This window comes from Onychomys torridus, chromosome 2 (assembly GCF_903995425.1).
Source record: "Onychomys torridus chromosome 2, mOncTor1.1, whole genome shotgun sequence".
Classification (NCBI taxonomy): domain Eukaryota; kingdom Metazoa; phylum Chordata; class Mammalia; order Rodentia; family Cricetidae; genus Onychomys; species Onychomys torridus.
Genome location: NC_050444.1, coordinates 166582399 through 166601965, shown reverse-complemented (window position 1 = coordinate 166601965; position 19567 = coordinate 166582399). Strand labels below are relative to the sequence as shown.

The 19567-nt window shown below is 47.6% G+C and overlaps 2 protein-coding genes across 4 annotated transcripts; one reads left to right on the top strand and one right to left on the bottom strand.

The window, feature by feature from the left end:
• The first annotated feature begins 94 nt into the window (after window positions 1-94).
• Rer1 (retention in endoplasmic reticulum sorting receptor 1) lies at window positions 95-11779 on the top strand. Its single transcript, XM_036179446.1, has 7 exons — window positions 95-258; window positions 3258-3345; window positions 4844-4948; window positions 7099-7198; window positions 8762-8840; window positions 10138-10273; window positions 10864-11779. Exons 2-7 carry the CDS (start codon window positions 3265-3267, stop codon window positions 10951-10953), a joined length of 591 nt encoding a protein of 196 aa, XP_036035339.1. The 5' UTR covers window positions 95-258; window positions 3258-3264; the 3' UTR covers window positions 10954-11779.
• A 1661-nt stretch (window positions 11780-13440) lies between these two features.
• On the bottom strand, window positions 13441-19202 carry Pex10 (peroxisomal biogenesis factor 10). Of its 3 annotated transcripts, none has more exons than XM_036179310.1 (6): window positions 19046-19202; window positions 18396-18476; window positions 16412-16825; window positions 14808-15042; window positions 14590-14725; window positions 13441-13613 (listed from the first exon to the last, which is right to left on the bottom strand). In XM_036179310.1, exons 1-6 carry the CDS (start codon window positions 19149-19151, stop codon window positions 13545-13547), a joined length of 1041 nt encoding a protein of 346 aa, XP_036035203.1. In that variant the 5' UTR covers window positions 19152-19202; the 3' UTR covers window positions 13441-13544. The 3 variants fall into 3 exon arrangements, with proteins under 3 accessions (XP_036035203.1, XP_036035201.1, XP_036035202.1); XM_036179308.1 differs by having other exon boundaries at window positions 14808-14983; window positions 16419-16825; XM_036179309.1 differs by having other exon boundaries at window positions 13441-13609; window positions 14808-14983; window positions 16419-16825.
• Between the last annotated feature and the right edge of the window lie 365 nt (window positions 19203-19567).

The following is a 19567-nucleotide window of genomic DNA, read 5'->3' as shown; positions in this document are numbered from 1 at the left end:
GCATTTCCGCCAGCCCTGTTTTTCCGCCGGGAAGCACTCCAGCCAACGGCCTCGGCGTCCATACAGGAAGCGGAAATGGTTGGAACTTGGGCCCCGCCCCGCGGCCATCTTGGCGGCTGGAGGCGGTGCCGCAGGACGGAGCGGAAGTGCCTGTGCAGCTTACCGGATCCCGAGCCGAGCTCTGGCGGCCGCCCTGCCCGCCATCCTCCTTCCGCAGCCGTGAGGGAGACCGCGGCTCGGCTGCAGCGGAGCTGCGAGGTGCTGGTGGTGGGCTGGTGGTTCGAACCTGGCCGGGCGGCACATCGCCGCCTTCCTCTGGACTGTCAAGGCCATGAGCGGGCGGGCGGGGCCGGGCAGTGCCTTTGAGGCTGTCGAGGGGTTGCCAGGGGGCCGGCCGAACTCCGGGAGGGGTTCGCGAGGGAAAAACGAGCGCTGCCCACCCCGGCCGTGGGATATTGGAGAAAGGTGGCCTGTTGCTGCCCGTACAGCTCAGAGAGTCCGGGGCGGGCATGTGTTAGGTGTCCTCTTGCTGCCCCACCACCGTGTTCGGTTTCGAGGCACACGTGTAGGAATTAAGCCTGAGGGCGAAGACATTGCTGAATGGATTCAAGGGGTGATGGTTAAATGACTTAAAGGACTCTAGATTATATGGTGACATTAAGGAAGTAAAACCTCCAGCTCTCCAGGCTGTACTTTTAACGTCGTGCTGATAAGGCTACATTGTCTTCCTTGGCAGGAAGGATATCAGGGCAAGAGGGTTACCTACCTTTACACTAAGAACCCCCAGCGGCTTTTCTTTCTTCACTCTTAAGAATAGAGACTAGTTGGGTTGAGTTTTCAGGAATTGGGAGTTTTCAGTTCATAATGTGGAATTCCTGAATAAGTGCTCAAAAGAACATCGGTAATCCAGACTCTGCCCCTTGGATCCTAGTGTGTGTGTTGGAGGATTGGCTGCAGTGGAGGGAGAGCGTAAAGTAGAGGCCCGAGGGAGATCCAAGATGACCATCCTCAAAGGTGGGAGGGGCCCAGGCTGGAAGGGCTGTCAAAGAGGAAACAACTCTTGGAGCATGCAGGTGCTATTCCTTGGCCAGGAGGCAGCGACTCCTGATGCTAGGCAGAGAGCTTTCTCCTCTGCCATATTCTTAGCTTAGAAGTCATGGAGTGCAGAAACCAAATAATGGGCTCTAGAACAAGGCACGGGGAGAATGTTCTGTGTGCAGCACTTATCTACCTTAGAACAGTTTTTAACCTTGCTTTTTTTTGTGTGATGAAACATAGTTTCAGTAGGTATGTGACAGGCACTGCAGGTTGTGAGGCCTATCCAAAAACTAGATAAGCTCCCTCAAGGAGCTTGCATTCTAGTGGGAGGAAGTTGAGTGCTTACCAGAAAGGACTTGGAAAACAATTGTTAAAGGAAACCAGTGATGTGACATGGAACTGGTGGTCAGTTTGGACGGCTTGGAGTGCCTCTCTGACCTTTTATCTGAGTGAAGAGAAGAGGACTGCATATAGAACAGCTGGTACGAGGGCCTCCCTAATCCGGGAACAAGTCTGACGTGTTGAGAGGTTGGCACTTGCTTGGAGCCAGGCTCTGGGGCTTCAGCACAGGCTGCCATTAGATCCTCATAAGAACCCTTTGAGAAAGGCAGTGAGGAGCTCATCCTATTCTCCAGATTCCAACCCCAGGCATTCTTTAGTTGCCTTCATCCCTATAGGAAGTGAAGTGCAGTACTGGGATCTGAAGCAGGCGGTGGGACTCCAAAGGTCACATTCTTAATGGTTATGTTGCCTCTCTCAGGTTGTTATTGGCAGTGAGTTTAATCAAGATGCAGATCAATGTCTGATAATCAAAACTTGACTAATGTGTTTTTGGTAGGTTTGTTATGTATCATCTGAACCAAAGTCTTAAACAGTCAGCTCAGCTTAGAGTACGTACTTTAAAGGAATAGCCCTGTCCTTTTTTTTTTTCCTTTGAAATGGTCTCACTATATAGATAGGCTGGTCAGGAACTCACTCTGTAGACCAGATGGACCTCAAACTCACCTGCCTCTGCCTCCTGAGTACTGAGATTAAAGATGTATACCACTAGGCTTAGTATTTTCTTTTCAATATTATTCTCAATTTAAGCAAATGTGTTTTAGTGGTGTATACTGTAGGGTGAAAAATATGCCCAAGGCAGCTTTTTTTTGTTTTTTGTTTTTTTTGAGATAGTGTTTCTCCATGTAGTTTTGGTGCCTGTCCTGGATCTTGCTCTGTAGACCAGGCTGGCCTCGAACTCACAGAGATCTGCCAAGTTAAAGGCGTGTGCCACCACCACCAGGCACATTCACAACTCTTAATGCAGACTTGAGTCTGGCCTGTGTAGCTGCTGAGGAGACTCTTAAGAGTACCCATTTGCCATCCACGGTCACATGAGGTCACTGACATCTTTCAAAGGATTTTCCCAGTGTTCACATAGAGGCTAGGCTGGAAGTGTTGGATTTACAGCCCTGCTGCCCTACTCTGTGAGCCTGATTTCTTACCTACTTTGGGAGCTGAGACCAGCTCAAGACTTGCTGCAGATTGAAGTCTGTTTATATGTCTAGTTTTTAAAAGAGCATCATTTTGCGCATGATGAACCTGAGGCTGATTGTAGCCAGAGAGTCTGCTGAAGGCCTCTCAGCTGCTCAGCATAGGTAAATTTAAGTCACACTTGAATCACAGTTTGTTTCTTCTCCTCACTCTTTGTAGCAGAAGGAACTAGGACAGGTTCAACACAGAGATTTGAGAGGATCAGGACCATAAGATTCTTCCTTCCTGCCTTTCAAGTAGGATTGATGGCAAAGGCCCCATCCCTTAACAGTTTCCCTGAGTCCATATCTGAAGAGCTAGGTATCAGGCTGGCCCGAGCTGCTGCTTGGCCTTGATCTGCTGATTTATCCTCTGTGAAATTGAGAGTGATGATGCTCTTAGCTGGTTAGGTTCTGTAGTGATTCTGCCTGGGATCCCAGCAGCATGTTGAAATGGCCAGGGGCAGATAGGGTTACATTTAGTTGCCAGATAAGAAAGGGGCAGGGACTGATGGACTAACTGCTAGTCTTGTTGGTAGGGAGAGGACCTGGCTCTGGGAGTATAGATCCAGGGCGGAACATGGAGAAGACAGGATGTTTGGTGAAAACCCAAAGGAATGCTTTGGATGAAATGACTGGTCTGTAGAGGGGAACATTTTCACATCCCAAATGCTTTTTTATTTTTAAAGTATCTTGTGTTTATCTCAGTTACAGAATGTCTGAAGGGGACAGTGTTGGAGACTCTGTCCATGGGAAGCCCTCAGTGGTGTACAGATTTTTCACACGGCTCGGACAGGTGAGTAGATTTGTAGATCATAAATTGAAATATTTGGAAGAGAAACTGACAAATCCTCCTGAAGGGTGAGTTGCTGTTTCACAGAGAGAAGTTAAGCTACAGCTTGCCCTGGGTGCAAGCTTTTGCTTTCAGGGTTGGCTCTTTATTTCACGAGTACCTGTATACGGGTTCCAGAAAAAGGTCAGGTAGAAAGGTCTGGACACTGGGGACCCCTTCCTGTTTTTGTTTTGCTGCTTCTTTTTATTTATTTATTTATTTATTTATTTATTTATTTATTTATTCTTACAACCTTTACAAATACTGAAATCCTTCTCTCCTCTGCTCTTCCCACCCCTTCCCCTTCACCTGCCACCTGCATCCACTTGTCCTGGCTCACTTCATCCCTCCTTTGCCTTCATGTGCTTGTTGAGTGTTGCTTCCTAAGTGTGAGCCTTTAGTGTTGGCTCAGGTAGATGTAGGTCATTATGTATGGCTGTGTCTGCCTCACTCTATATCTAAAGTCTGATTCAGTGAGCTGATGTGGCTCAATTAAAAACACCAAACTTTTGCCAGGTGGTGGTGGCACACACCTTTAATCCCAGCACTCAGGAGGCAGAGGCAGGCAGATCTCTGAGTTCAAGGCCATCCTGTTCTACAAAGTAAGTTCAAGAATGGCCAGGGCTAGGTTTTATTTATATATATATTTATGCTATAATTAAAATTTAAAGTTATATTTCAAAATTAAAATGTGAAAATTTAACTCATGTGTTTATAGAAAAACCAAGAGTTTCCTTAGTAATGGCTATAGCTGTTTGGGTATTTCTACATGCATATAAGCAGTCCAGCTGTGGTCAGCCACTTACTCGTGGGCAGGCAAGACCAGTGCAGGACTGCTGGGCAAGTACAAGGTCCTGGAGTCCTGAGAGAACATATCTGAGGTTGGGGAGATGGCTCAGTGATTAAGAGGACTGACTGCTGTTCCAGAGGACCTGGGTTCAATTCCCAACATTCACATGGCAGCTCACAACTGTCTGTAACTCCATTTCCAGGAGACCTGACACCCTCATACATACAGATATACATGCAGGCACATGAGAGAGTATATCTGGGGCAGGGAGAGACCCTTTGGGAAAATAGTATTTTGGGGTAGACTTTGAGCCATGAGTCTTACAGTATGGGATGGTGAACTTAAGATGTGTGTTTTTTCCTTTGCAGCCCAAGTCCTTTCTTTGGGGTTAAGTTAGTCTTCCCTGTAATGTTTCTGGGCTAATGCAGTAGCACAGTATTTATGCTTGATTATTTTATAAGGTTTTTCCTTAAGAATTGGATCTGTTTCAGGAATTATTGCAGGTAAATCTTGGATTAATCATAGTCAGTGCTTCATGCTGGTATATATTATATAACCTCTTGCTGTTTCAAGCATCTCTTTAAAATTGAAACCTAGCTATACCAGAAAGTGCACTTTGTAGTACAGTGGGTGTTGTGGGCTGATGTTATGCCTTTAATTCTTGCCTTACAGATTTATCAGTCCTGGCTGGACAAGTCTACCCCCTATACAGCTGTCCGGTGGGTCGTGACACTGGGCCTGAGTTTTGTCTACATGATTAGAGTATACCTGTTACAGGTAAGTGTGCTCTCAACTGTTTTCACATTGTCTAAATGTGCTGTTGGTTGGGGTGTTGATTGGAGGTATATTAAAGGGTGTGGTTTGTAATAATTACTTTCAGGTTGGTGGGAAATGTAAGAAAAGTTTCAGTGTGACTACCTGTTTAAAGAAAATTGGTTACAGTCTGTCCTGACTTTATAATATTCTCTACCTAGAGTTCCTAGATGCCCAGGTTAGTCTTGCCCTTGCCCTGTGTCCTTGTCTGGGTAGCAGACCCTGTGGTATCCCTCAGACCTTGCTGTGTGTCTCTGTAGGCACAAGCTGATCCCTGAAATCTTGAATGGAGTGTTAAAGACTCAGGGTGCCATGAGTGATTTTGGCATTCACCTTGATTTAGCTGTTTCTGAGCTACTTCTATGTGGCTAAAGCAACATTAATAGGGTAATAGAGTAGCCTAGGCAGTTCTGCAGGTCTGTAGGCTGGCTGTGGACACCTTGAACAGGTGGCTTTTACTCAGACTTTTTGTTTGGAGCCTGTTGCTTCCTAGTTAGACACTTGGTTTCCAAGAATTCCTTGCAGACTTGGGTTAGAGGCTTTTAATGTCTATAAGTCCAGAGGAAGGCAGCTTAGAGGCCTCGTCTAGAGTATTTCTCCTCTGCAGCCATGAAAGGTGATTTCCTCATTTAAAGCTCCTTCCTTCCATTCATCTATCTATCCATCCAATATTTAGAGAAGGACATTAGGACATGAGGCAACACATTTATTTACTGGATTCATTGATGCATTCACTACTGTGTGAAAATCTTCAAGTAAATGTAGAAACTTGTCCTTTATTGTTTCCATTTTGAATTTATTTCTCTGACTCGACACAGGTTGGTTTAGCATGACATGATGGTGATAGACTACTCTCTGGTTTATTCTAGAAGGACTTGATCTGTACTGCATGTCTGAAATTAGTGTTGAATTTCTGTTCATTGGAACTTGTTTGATTCACTAGTGGAAAGACTGGACTGGCAGCCTTGGGGTGGGGGGGGGGTACGGCACACAGGTTGGTTGTACTCTGTTCTGAATCAGATTTGTGCCTGACCTGGCATTCCTCAGAGCTTGGCTGTATCAAACATGATAGCATATGTGCATAAAATTGACTTTTGCATCTAGCTTCTAGTTGTCTGTCCTGAAAATTTTTCAGGCAGAGAAGTTTCCTTTTGTTTGTATGAAAAGTACAGGCCTTTAAAGGTGTGCCATTCAGTTCTGGAAGTCAACGAGGGTAAGCTTGATGCTTTAGTGTGCTAATGTAGAGACTACAGGGATTCTCAGTTCTTTGTCTTCTCTGGAAAATTGGGCTTGAAAACTTACTCTTGATTTCTTGCCTGAGGCGGTAGTGCAGGTCTTTAATCCCAGCACTCCAGAGGGAGAGACATGCAGATCTCTGAGTTCAAGGTCAGCCTGGACTACAGTGAGGTCCAGGACAGCCAGGGTACATAGAGAAACCAAGGAAGGAAGGAAGGGAGGGAGGGAGGGAGGGAGGGAGGGAGGGAGGGAGGGAGGGAAGGAAGGAAGGAAGGAAGGAAGGAAGGAAGGAAGGAAGGAAGGAGAGAAGGAGAAATGAGAAATGAGCAGCACTTTCCTCTGATTTCCTGGTTCTGATTCTGGATTTCTTCTGTGAGGCTAACATTCCAAGTGGAGTGTTTTGATGCTGTCTATGAGGACTGCCAGCTGCCATATGTGTAGTCATAGCTGACACTCTGTGGTAGACTCCTTGTGAACCTGTTTGCTCACAGCAAGTTTTGAGGCCAGGAGTACACTTGAAAGTCACCTAGGTACCCAGCCCACATTAGCCCTATGGGGCAGGGCAGTGTCTTTTGAGGAAAGCTTTCTTTTCTGCTATAGCCAGTCCTGGTCAGGACTGTGGCTGACTGTCATGCACATTTGGCAGGACCCTTAAAGAAGTTTGTTACCAGGGCCATGGGTTGTTATGGTCATATCAAACCCACAAGGTAAGTTGAGGTAAATGGTCACTGTGGAACATGCATTTCAGTCCTAACCACTTCACCTTGAGTAAACTGTGTTCATAGTGCAACAGAGCTTCATGGGTACAGGGTCAGTGAACTGGTTCCAGGTGGCAATGGTTGGGCTGCTCATTGATGATGGCTTTCCTTCTCTTCCAGGGTTGGTACATTGTGACCTATGCCTTGGGAATTTACCACCTAAACCTTTTCATAGCGTTCCTTTCTCCCAAAGTGGATCCTTCCTTGATGGAAGACTCAGGTACAGCAGGGGCTATTGGGGTGTTGTCCAGGCTGCTCTATGCCTCTACATTCTTGGGATAGTCCATGGGTCTGGAAACACTTGGACCTGGGCTTGTCATACTTATATGTGTTTGCAGTGTCTGGATCAGGATGAATTTGTCTATAGGATACTCATTGAATCCCGTGCAGCTAGGAAAAGGTTCATTCTTTATCCCCGTTTTGCTTAGGAGGAAACTGAAGCACTGGGGTTAAATAACACATCCAAAATCACACTGCAAACATGGGACACATGAGCAGGGAGGGGTCTGATCCTCTGCTTCTGCTTCCGAATTCATTGTTAGGCACCCTCTGGTGTGACCAGAAAAATATAGCAGAAATGTAGCACAGATCAGTAGAACCCTGGTTGCCAGGAGCTAGTCTAGGCTGAGGGCATTGGGTACTCCCTGGTTTCTGAGTTGAATTGTTGGTGTGTTTTTGTGCCAGGCTTATGGGCTTATGTTGTCCCAAGTGAGGCCAGCTTTGGGTTGTGGTTGACATATGATAGTGAACAGTGGCCTTTGCAGGAACTCTGCTCTCTTGGAGGAGATGTTCTAATGCTGATTTCAGATTGGATGATTAGAGGCATATCACCATTTAGGGGAGACTTGATAACCAGGAGCATTTCCTGTAGATTTCAGCTTCTCTGTCTGTAAATAGGATAGATGAGAAGAGGCCTTACACTTGGTAGTCCTGGTGTGTAGGCTCTACTCCATAGGTTTTGTGGACAAGGACAGTTTTGCCTGCATTCTTTTTGTTTGTTTGTTTGTTTTGTTTTGTTTTCTTTTTTTAAAACAGGGTTTCTCTATAGGTCTGGGTGTCCTGGAACTCGCTCTGTAGACCAGGCTGGCCTTGAACTCAGATCTGCCTGCCTCTGCCTCCTGAGTACTGGGATTAAAAGTGCGCCATCACCGCCCAGCTTTTTTTTTAATGTGTGTGTCATATGTGGAAGTCAGAGGACTTGCAGAATTTGGTTCTTTCCTACCATGTGGATTCCAGAGATCGTCTGACTTGTTAGCCAAGTGACTTGTCAGCCAAGTGTCTTTATCTGCGGAGCCATCTCAGTGACACTTATTTTATTGTGATAATGGCTGAGCCATCTCAGTGACACTTCTTACTTCATTGTGATAATGGATTTCTGTGTATTCCATGCTGGCCATGAACTCATCTTGCTTATGCCTCTCAAATGCTAGGATTATAGGCACGTACCACTATGTGGCCTACTTTCTCTCTTTACTACTTGTTTTATGTAAATGTCAGTTTATCTTTGTCTTAATTTATATAACTATGTAGTACAACAAATGAAAAATCTGTGTGAAGTTGAATTCTTTTTTTTAATACATTTAAAAGGTGCATAAGTCTTTTATAAAACAAGTCTTGCCAAGAGTTACCTGCAGACCCCACACTTTATCTCTGGTTGAATAAAACTCGTTGCTATGTGTGAGGCATAGTAGTTCATAAGCATTTAAGGAAGACTTACAAGTGGGGACAGAAATCAAAGGTAAGAAGCAGATGTTTTACCTCTAGCTGATGTTCTAACTTTCAGATGATGGCCCTTCATTACCAACCAAACAGAATGAGGAGTTTCGTCCCTTCATTCGAAGGCTTCCAGAATTCAAATTTTGGTGAGTAAATTTTTTTCTATTGAACAATAAAATAATACATCTATATATATCTAATTTTTATAAACACATAGTAATTGTCCATATATGGGGGATATGGAATGACATTTTGGTACATATACATTCTATAATGGACATGTAATGGTCAAGGTTAGAGGTATTTTGAAAGAAGGCTAGCATTGTTGCTCACTGCTTACCCTCTTGTCTACACGTGGAAGTCATTTCTCCTGACCAAATCATACCTTATTTCTTCAAGACTATTGTGGAAGGTACTTGGGCTATTAAAATAGACCAGTTTTTGTCCCAGTTAATTCTTGGTTTCATAACAAAATGAGAATTTTGTTGTGCTATTTGCATGTGGTATGCATTAATATAAAAGGTAACAGCAGTGTTGGGTATGGGAGTGGGTCACAGGGCTCTCTGGGGGAGACCACCACGTCACATTGCTTTCTCTTGGGTTGGCACAGTAATCTAGAGTTAGTAGATGAAGGTAGTCACAGAATGGAAGGGTCTTAACAACTGTTTTCCAGGCCTTATGCCTCCTGTAGGCACTGCTGTTGATTCAAGGCCACCCTAGGAAAGTTAGGCCTTCTAGAGCAGATACCCTGAAGTGCTAGGAGACCAGAAAGAGTGATGGGAACACATATGAGTAGTGTAGTTCCTTTTATGACTGCCTTTCAAAAAGTCAAAGCTATGGCCTCCTGGCCTGTCTTTCAGACCATCTGCTCCTGGAGCACAGAAAGAGCCAGTCTTTGTTGGCTCAGTAAATTGAATGAGCAAACTGAGCTCTTTGAATGTTTTCATTCGTGGAATATGAGTGGGATGTGATCTGAAGAGGAAATTGAAGGTGGGCAAGGAACCCCCAAGGAACCTGGATGTTGTTCTGTAGGGAAAGAAGAGATTGTGGGGATTTCAGGATTATAGGGCCTGACAAGAGATGTGATGGTGGTGGCAGGGTTGTGTGCTAGGGTGGGAGGGCACTGTGCTGTGTGTCAGGCCCAGGGCCTAGGTTAATGCTCCAGATGGCAGTTCCAGGTAGCAGGCATATGGTACATTTGGCTTTCACTGGAATGTTTTACACTTTGTGTAAGTTTAAAGTCTTAGCTTTTAAAAGGCTAAGAGGACTTGGTTATGGTTCAGTATAGTACACATAGACTGTGACTTGACACTACACTATTCTGGCATATCTCTAGTAGATACTTCTGAGTAGGCAAAGGCAGGAGTGGCTGTGGAGGCCAGAGCAAGTTGACAGAGCCTGGTGCTACCTACAGATCATACTAACTTCTCCCTTTGCTTTAAGGCATGCAGCTACAAAAGGCATTCTTGTGGCTATGGTCTGTACCTTCTTCGAGGCTTTTAACGTCCCAGTGTTCTGGCCGATCCTGGTGATGTACTTCATCATGCTTTTCTGTATCACAATGAAGAGGCAAATAAAGGTAAAGATAGCAGCCCTGCTGTGCAATATGACGGTTACCAGCCCGTGACTGCAGTATCCCTGGGAAAGCATGCTTAGGTCTTAGTGCTGGGCCTTGCCTCCTGTGTGTGATGACCGATCTGTGCATGGCTTCTGGCCAAGGCCAACGAATCCCAGACTACAGGCCCTTTGTGAGCGAGAACAAGTGGGCCTTCCTCAAAGGTTGCTGGAAGCTGAGTAGGAAAGCCCTGGGTAGAGCCAGGTTGGGCTTGGGCCTGTAGTGCCTCAGTGGCTCTTTCTAGCTCAGAGCTCCAGGTCCTGTGGTAGCCTGCTAGAGTGTTATGGCACATCCTCAGGTGGGTGGTGTAGCTGAACCCCTTCTGTGCTTCCCTTAGCTCTTTGTGGAGGGTCATGAGATACTTTCCAGATGTTGGGATTTCAGACAACCTCTAGTGGGTCAGAATTTCTGGAGCACACTGCTGGCCTGTTGACTTCAGTTGTGACAGGCAGAAGCAATCGAGGGGTGCCTTTGGCTATTCAGATCTAGGGAAAGGGCTGAGCAGGAAACTGTTTTGAAGTAACTCAAGTTTGTTTGTGTGTTTGTTTTCCCAGCACATGATTAAATACCGGTACATACCATTCACACACGGAAAGAGGAGATACAAAGGGAAGGAGGACGTGGGCAAGACATTTGCTAGTTAGAAGCTGGACTGAATCTGTCACACGTATTCAAGAACGGTTTTGAGCCATTGTAACAATGCCTTTTTCTTCACATAAAGTAGTTGATTATGAGGAAGTTGAATTTTCTTTTTAAGAGGAGCCTCAATGATTTGTATCTGAAATATCAGGTTCTTGAGGAAACTGGCATTTAAACCAAATTGCATTGATTTCTTTTTCAGTGATGTTCATGTGTTTGAAGTGGACAGAATTATAGTGAACCAGAGGCTTGGGAGGCCAGGTGGGTGGCAGCTCAAGGAGCGGGAGGGAGGATGGGAGTGCAGCAGCCCTGCCTTCCTGACCACGCTGAGGCCACTCCTCTGTGCCAGCCTGCTTCCTACCTGTGAAAACGAATGTAACACTTTGAGGGTGATTTTTCACGTAGCTCTGTGGGGTTCTCATGCCAGTTTCTGAATCTCATCTCACTAGAGATGTTTTTCAAGTTGGCTTCTATCATAATGACTCAAAACTTTGTTCTTAACTACCATGATTGCTTTTGAGGGCCTGGAATTATAAATATATATTATATTTTAATTGTTTGAGATTATTTTGACACTTTTCCTTTGATACGCAACATATTTTTCTTTTGATTAATTTAAACTTGTTCTCATGCAACAACCTCTCTAAGGAAACAGAACTAGCCAGAACACACAAGGTTTGGGGGTTGTCACATGGCCTTTTACTTCTATGGGGAAAACAGAATCTCTCCGCATGTCAGATTTTTTTGATGTGATGAAAATAATACTCTAAAGATTTTACTAAGTGACTTTTAAAATTCCAACTTTATTAAAGAAAGTGTCCCTTGCTTGTATAGTCTTCGTCTACAGCACAGTCATCTCACTGGGCACAGCTTGCTGTTGACAGCTGTAGGAGGGACATCACACCAAGTGGCTCCAGGAGAGAGCAGACGCCCAAGGCACAGGAGGGCAGAGGCTCTCACGTGCAGGCAGGCTTCCCTAGGCTGTGGCCTGTTCAGAACCCTGCTCAGTGGTGCTTCTCATCCATCCTGCAGTCTTAGACACTGAATGAGTCAGTCACCTAGGTTTCCTTTTACTGACACTATGATGTTCCTTTTAGAGCCACATTTTGTACACTTAACCCATCATTTTCTAACCATTTTCTAAGTTTTTGTTTTTGTTTTTTCCAAACCATGTGAGCACTTGGGGTTGAATCTGGACATTTTTGTTTATATTTTCCACGTTGTTTTCCTCCATCGCTGACTAGGCTCAAGGTACAGTGGAAAGAAAATTGGGTGTACCTGGCCAGAGCAATAAGTTACAAATGGGTACTGCAGATAACTGTAGAGTTGTGTTCCAGGTTCCCACGGGGTCCCTGAAGTTACCTTATGTCAGTCTTGGTCCCCTGCTCCACCTAGAGGGATGGTTCCTGCTCTTGGTAAGATGTTACATGACATCAAACACCACTGCTGGTGGCTGGGCTTTAGACCAAAGGTTCTATCAGGACACCGCCACACTTTTATGAAGTCTTTCTAGATCTTCTGGGGTTTTTCATTTGTTTTTGTCTTTTCGAGGAAGGGTTTCTCTGTGTAGCCCTGACTGTCCTAGAACTAGCTCTGTAGACCAGACTGGCCTTGAACTAACCGAGATTCGCCTGCCTCCCAAGTGCTGGGATTAAAGGTGTGCACCACCAGGCCCAGCTAGATCTTCTGTTCTTAATGTACCTACTCTGTGGAATTTAAGTCTCTTAAAGATGTGCCAGGTTGTCTTTGACATGAATTAATTTCAAAAACTTGGAAATGTCAAATGGAAGCAAAAAACAAGCTAGGGACAAGCCAAGAGGGAGCTGGACACAGAAGTGACATTGGGTAAGCAGGTCACACTTGTTCATCTAGGCCTCCAAGCAGATACGACTCACCTAACTTCCTCAGAGAACTGGTATCTGAGACACATGGAAATTGGTTTATAGAAGAAAACTTACTCAAGCCAACTCTGCCAGGTTGGTGAGATGTTCAACAAGTAAAGATGCTGCTGCTCAGCCCAACCTGAACTTACTCCCTAAAAAACATGGTAAAAAGAACCAACTCCTGCAAGTTCTCTGATCCCCGTACATGTGCCGTGGCATGTGTGCACCTTCATATAGTTAAAATCTGCAACTCGGGGAGCCCCCATTCCTACCCACTAGGCCAAGATGAAGACCTTCATTTTTCTGAAGGAGTTGGCAACGTGTATTAATAAGCATGTGGCACCTTGGTTGGTGTGGAGCCCACAGTGCAGTGCTTCTCTTCTACCCTAACCCATCCCTGCCTCTCACTCAGACCTGAGGACCCCCCCAACTTCTGAAGCAGTTTTCAGCTATGTGGCTTGGGGAGGGAGCAGGAACCCATTACCTCCAGAAACTCAGAAGAAGCCATGATAAGGGGCAACAAACTCTCCTACCCCATATGGAGTATTGCCCATTTGCCCCTGATCCTTTCTCTTCCCAGGTAACTGTAGTAGCTTACATGACAAAGAACAGTGTGTGAGGATTTTATACGTCTGTGCAATCACAGTGCTGAGGATAAACGCTGTAAACTTCCATCCACTTCTTAGAGCTGTTTGGTGATGATCTGGTCCCAGTCAGCGGTAGTGCCTCAGGTAGACCAGCTTCTGGGGTGGAAACTTCTCCCTGCACAGGGGACACTCTGTCTATGGGGTAGGGGGTGTGTGTCACAATGACTGTATACTGAGTCCAGCCCTGATCCCCACTGCATCTCTTACTGTTCCACACATACACACAGCTGTAAGTCAACCAGAAAACGGCATCTCCCAAGGTCTGAGTCCTAGTGGCTAGGCATGGGACAGTGCTGACTGAACATAGCTGTGCCCACCCACCCTCAGCACCTATGAACCTTGGATTTCTGGAGCCTCTCCTGGGCTTTTCCTTCTGACTGAGCCTCTACATGTCTTCCCAGCAACCTTGGGCCAAGAGCTGTCGAGAGGAGAGCTTCAGACCCCATCAGTAAAAGACATCAGGCTGTGTATGCTATTCTAGTCTCTCCCTTGTAGAACCTCCACCAGGTCCAACTCTAGATGCACCCTTGTGTTTGCTCTCAAGAGACAGGACTTGTTATGCCATCTGTATGAGAAAGGAGGGCACACATTCCACACTTACACATGCTGGTACTTGTGGAATGCCCACTATGCAGACTGCTGACTTAGTGTGAGTGCTTGTGTTTTCTGTACTGCAGCCCAGGACGCCCACCTCTTAGCAGCAGAGCTACAGCCACATAAAGTTCCTTCTTACTTGTAGCCTTGGCTTTTGGCCATGGCCACAGCTCACTGGCTAGACATGCCAACCAGGGCCCTGCTGCTTATAGGAAGCAGTGTGCTTTGGGCATCTGCCCTGCCAGAAATGGTTCAGTGGCACACAGGGACAATTTGGTGTGTATACATGTCTCAGCATCCTAAGTGTGCCAATAATACCAGGAAGCAAGACAAGTCTGTGGTTAAGTATATAGCCTATCTATGCACCTATCATCTATCATTCACCTGCATATTCAGTCACACCTCAAAGGGGGAAGTTTCCCTTCTGACTGGGGACTTCATGACCAAGTTGAGAGGTTTGAGAGGTGGGGTAGCATTAACTGCCAAGGGTTGAAGGCCTGGGAGCATATATACATACCTTAGTGTTGCACCACTCAGTAATGCACTCCCAGCAGAAGAGATGGCCACAAGGTGTAGCTGTGGAGTGTCTTCGTTCCTCCAAGCACAGGGTACATAGTGGGGTTCTGCAAACAGCTCTGTCTTCCAGGGAACTCCTGTGGGGGTCAAGACATATCTCAGGTGAGTGCGCCTTTCACAATCTCAGGACGTGCCAAAGTAGCTGAAGCCCCTGCATACCTGCGATGGGACAGGTTACGGTGCAGCCTCCACTCCTTCCTAGCTCGCTGCTTCTGCCTGAAGCTATACAACTGCAGCCCAATGGACAGTGCCAGATGCAACAGGGAGATGAGTCCCAGCAGTCGGTAGCTTGTATGAGCCCTCAGGTCCTCTCCAGGCAGGCGGCGAGTCCGGAGCTGTAAAGACAGGTGACCCCCCACCCCCACCACCATCAGGATCCCCCAGGATCTAGTCTCTTGTCTGCTGGAAGTTTTATGTTCAGCCAGTCATCCCCTTGGCACTGGGAGTGTCCAAAGAACAAGCACCAACCAGGGAGGTGGGTTCAAATGGCAGTAGTGAGGGAGAACCCTAGCTGTAGGTTGACCTTTAGGCATTAGATGAAAACTGAGCCAGGCTAGATGGGTCAGGAAAATGGGTGAGGATTCCGGAGCTGTTTGGGGACCAGTTCACCGGAAGAAGAGGAGCCTGAGGAAGAGTGGGATGTGGAATATCATGGGGAACCTGGACAGGGAGATGCTGTTCCCTTTACTGAGTCCTCTGTGACACTTTGGCCCCCAAGGATACTGCCCTCACCTCTGCTGTAGCTAGTGATGTCACTTCCATCCACATCCCAACAGAACTGTGCTGTCTTCCACTTCTAGCCCTTCCTACTGGCAAGGAAATGAAGACACCAGGACACATTATGCCTTGGGCTGGAGTAGGAAAACAGGATAACAGGCCCTACAGGCAAACCCAGTGTCCAACATTCAGTAGCCATTAGGGAGGGGAGGCAAGCTGCTCAACTAAATGACTGCTGGGAAGATTTTGCTAGATAACCCCTTGTCTAGCAGTACTGAGGTTAAACCTGAGACCAGACTATGGTTCTATGATGAGGGTGTGTGTGGGGAATAGTTTAACTGGAGGGAGAGATGGCATGTGGTCCCCTCTGATAGGAACTTTGAGCAGCTCTGGTGGGTGGTGGGCATGGAGGTAACACCCAGGGAAGATGTTTTGGGTAACAGGATGTGAAGGCATTGGTAGAAAGCCAGGGTGTAAAAAGGTGGGAGGCTGCCCGAGGCAACAACCAGGCTTAGTACAGACCAAGGCCAGTGGTGTGATGAGGTGATGTGCTTACTGTGGGCCACTGTGGGAGTATATCTTAGTCGAAGCCCTAAGACCATGCCTTTCTGGTAGGGCTGCTGGATGGTGAACAGGGGCTTCTGTAGGCAGAGATGAATGAGAAAGGCCAGGCTTTGGGTTAGAACCTGCACTTGACACCTTCTGGAATAGGTGCTCATTGCCCTAAGCAGTGAAATGGACATATCCATGGGACAATAGTGAGAAAACTGCTGTGGGGCTAGATCTATGTCCACTCAGTCAGTGCCTGGCTCTGCTGCCACACACATGCTGGTTTTAGGAAGGAAGACTTCCTTCCACTTTCAGTTTGTGGAAACTGGACTTCTTGGGCCTTTTAGGAAAATAGAAATGAACAAACTGCTGTTTCCCAAGTGCAGGGTTTCACTTCCAACTTGGAAACAACACTCGGCTGTGATCATGCCATCAGCATGGGCCCCAAAGAGGCTGCTCAGAGGACTCGGGCCATATTCAGTCCCCCTTGGCATTGCTACTTACATAACTGATCCCTGCTAGTCTCTTGGCCAGGTGATAGAAGGCACCGTGGATATAAAACCAAGCAACATGGAACCGATGGAGGCAGGCAAGGCCCTGTCTAAGGATAAAGACTGCCCGCTGGAGTGTCCTCCTTTGCTGTTCCGTCAGGGTGGCTACATGGTGACGCACCCAGCGCCTTGCCCCTGATCGGCTGCGTCCTCCAGAGAGCAGACTTCCCTGTGAAGCCCTTGTACTGTCACCATCGGTTTGCAGCTCCTGCTCCAGGGGCAGCAGTGCCTTGTCCAGCAGGTAGGGCAGGACAGCATGTAGTGCAACCAGCACTCCACGGCGGAGCCTGGAGGGCACACGCTGCTGGGATGGATCCACTTGGATGATCCCAACATACTCCTCTCCAAGTGTCTGGTAGCCTGGGGATTAATGCACAATGATGAGGATCCAACACAGGGACAGACTTCTAGGCCAGCTTGTCATCTGTCTCCCCCCCCCCCAATCATCAGTTACCCTGGAACCTGCCTTTCCAGGCTGTCACCTGTGAGACCTAGCCAAGGTCAACATGACTTATTAAAACCACTGTGGTCTTGCTGTGATTTCATGATGTGACACAGACTGCAACTCTGGGCTAGGCCTTTGTTTCCCCTGTTCCTGCTCTCTCTCTCTCTCTCTCTTTTGGGGGAGGGGGGATTGAGACAGGGTTTCTAGTGTATCTTCTAGAGCCTTACCTGGAACTCACTCTGTAGACCAGGCTGTCCTCGAACTCACAGAGATCCACCTGGCTCTCCCGAGTACTGGGATTAAAGGCGTGCGCCACCACCGCCAGGCTTCCTGCTGTCTTCAGTCTTTTTTTGTTCCCAGTTTTCCAGTCCCTCCTCTGCCTAACCGCTATCCCTTGTCCAAGTGATGGGATCCAATCTCGTGGTTTCCTACTTTCCAGATTATGGCTGTCTGGATCTGGTTTAGTCCTGAGATGTAAGCCCAGTAGTTTACCTGCCAGTATCACATGGAGTCAGATAAAACACCCTCAAGCCTACCCCTGCCAAAAGCTAACTTTTAGTTGTCCAACCTGGGAAAGTCGTTTTCTTATACCCTGCAGAAGGTAAAGCCAGACCTCTTACTCCTGAGGCCAAACCTGTGTTGTACCTTGATCTACTCTTCCACGAGTCCTCACTATGATCCTGTTTGTAGCAACCTCTGCCCTCAACGTGTCTGGTCATGGCCTGCAGTTAGCTTCTTCCTCTGTCTGTATCTTGCAATGCCTCATGGCTCATAAAAAGGGAAGGCCATTCTCCTGAGAGGCTCTTCAGTGACTGTCTACTTGCTTTGGTTGACTAGAAAATGATTTCCCCCAGACTTGTTGCTTTGCCCTGAAGAGCTCAATACTTCTCAGGATGTTACAGCATTTTCCTTGGTGCCTGCTGTGTCTCCCACCACTGAGTGTAGTCCATGGGGCAGGTCACCCACAGTGACCTCTCGAGGCCATCTCATAGGTGCTCTGCATTCCTTGCTGGATGTTGAGCTGGCACTGGTGACCTGCGGCCCTTACCACAGCTTTTCTTTCTAAAGGGCTATCAGCTTTTGTGTGTCCACCTCACAAGGGTTTAATGGCCAGTATGTGATGGGTCAGTACTGACTTGCCTTTTGCCACTGAGAATTGGGTCCTGGGGTTGGGGATTTAGCTCAGTGCTAGAGCTTGCCTTGTCTAGCAAGAAGGCGGCCCTGGGTTAGGTCCTCAGCTTGGGGGTGGGAGATCCCAACAGCACCCTTGGAAAAGCCCTGGATGAAGGTCCTCAGGGACATACAAATGCAAGGAGAGCCCCTGGCTGAGGGCTGAGGGCTAGCCTCTAGAGAGCTCTAGGGCAGTGCCTCCTGTGCCAGTGGCTTTCTTCCCTGAGGCTGCATGCAGGTGAATTCTAGGAGCTGCTCAGTGGGTTGTGTGGGTTGTGGGCCCCTCAGTGCCAAGGACCTGCCAAGTACTGCTACCTGCACTTGTGGTGAGGCCAAAGTAGGCAATGTCTGAGAGCAGTTCAATCTCTTTCCTCCATTCCAGCCATTTCTTCGCACCTAAAAGAGAAAAATATTACCTCTGGGCAGGTGAAGTGGGGTCACTGAAATTCTCTCCCCCCACCAGGGTGGAGGTGATTAAAGTCCAGGTCAAATCCCTCCTCTTCTAGGGCGACCTTCAACTACTCCCTCTCTTAGGCTCCTCTGCTTCCCTGCCCTGTCCCCTCTCCCGACCTGGTTGACAGGAATGACTCCGGGGGAAGGCCACTTCCTAAGAACCTCCCAGCTGTAACTGTCTTGAGTCAGGAACTGTCCTAGAACTTCGGAGGCCCCAGGAAAGTCTAGGTAGTGCCAACAACACCTGTTTAGTATCAAATCTCGGCTCTCTCAAATCCCTGCCTGTGAGATCTTTTTGAAAACTTCCACGTGCCTCCCTGTAAGAGTAATACTGTTAGGTCCAACCTATAGGGGCGTATGAGAAGTAAATGGGCAAATGTTTGAGAACACTAAGCAGGCACTGCCTGGCGCAGAGACCTGCAAAATGTTCTGCAGTGTGTAAATCTGTTTTGATCCTCGCTTTCCTAAGGAGCTTCGGAGCTGCTGCCTGTCTGGGTGCCCAGGGCGCTCACCCGCTAGGCTGTGCAGCGCGCCACCCGCCGCGCTCCGCAGGCCTCCCAGGTAGTAATCGTCCTTCTGCGCTGCGCGGATCACCTCAGGTGCACCTGCCAGCGCCATGGCCCAAGTCAGTGAGGTCGCACCGCGCCGGCGCGCTGGCGTGCCCTGTGGGCGGGGCCTGTGACGCTGGACGTGCCTCGGTCGCGCGGCGCAGGCAGTGAACGTCATGTGAACGTAGGCGGGGCCTAGGCGCCATATCCTGAGAGGCGGGCAATCTACGAGACAGGCGGGCATCTAAGGGCGGAGCTACTGGAGGCAGAGATGGGGTGGGGCCACGCAGGACGGGTGGGGTCGGTGCTTTCGGTGGAGCCACGTAGTGGAGTAGCAAATATTGAGAGGGATGTTGATTCGTGGCGGGCAGGACCCTGAGAGACCTCAGCCTCTCAGATGTGTTTTTTGCTTGATTCAGATTCAGTTTTTTGGCAGTAGGTTCATGTCTCTGGGACTGTAGGAGTGGACCCTTTTAGAATAGTCAT

Excerpts from the sequence above, each read along its gene's own strand:
- Pex10 (XM_036179310.1), bottom strand. The coding sequence starts at position 19,151 with ATGGCGCTGGCAGGTGCACCTGAGGTGATCCGCGCAGCGCAGAAGGAC. Across the intron at positions 14,726-14,807 it reads CGTAACCTGTCCCATCGCAG|GAGTTCCCTGGAAGACAGAG; the intron begins GTATGCAGGGGC and ends TGACCCCCACAG. Across the intron at positions 13,614-14,589 it reads CTGAGTGGTGCAACACTAAG|ACAGAGTGTCCCCTGTGCAG; the intron begins GTATGTATATAT and ends CCTACCCCATAG.
- Rer1 (XM_036179446.1), top strand. The coding sequence starts at position 3,265 with ATGTCTGAAGGGGACAGTGTTGGAGACTCTGTCCATGGGAAGCCCTCA. Across the intron at positions 3,346-4,843 it reads TTTTCACACGGCTCGGACAG|ATTTATCAGTCCTGGCTGGA; the intron begins GTGAGTAGATTT and ends CTTGCCTTACAG. Across the intron at positions 8,841-10,137 it reads CTTCCAGAATTCAAATTTTG|GCATGCAGCTACAAAAGGCA; the intron begins GTGAGTAAATTT and ends CTTTGCTTTAAG.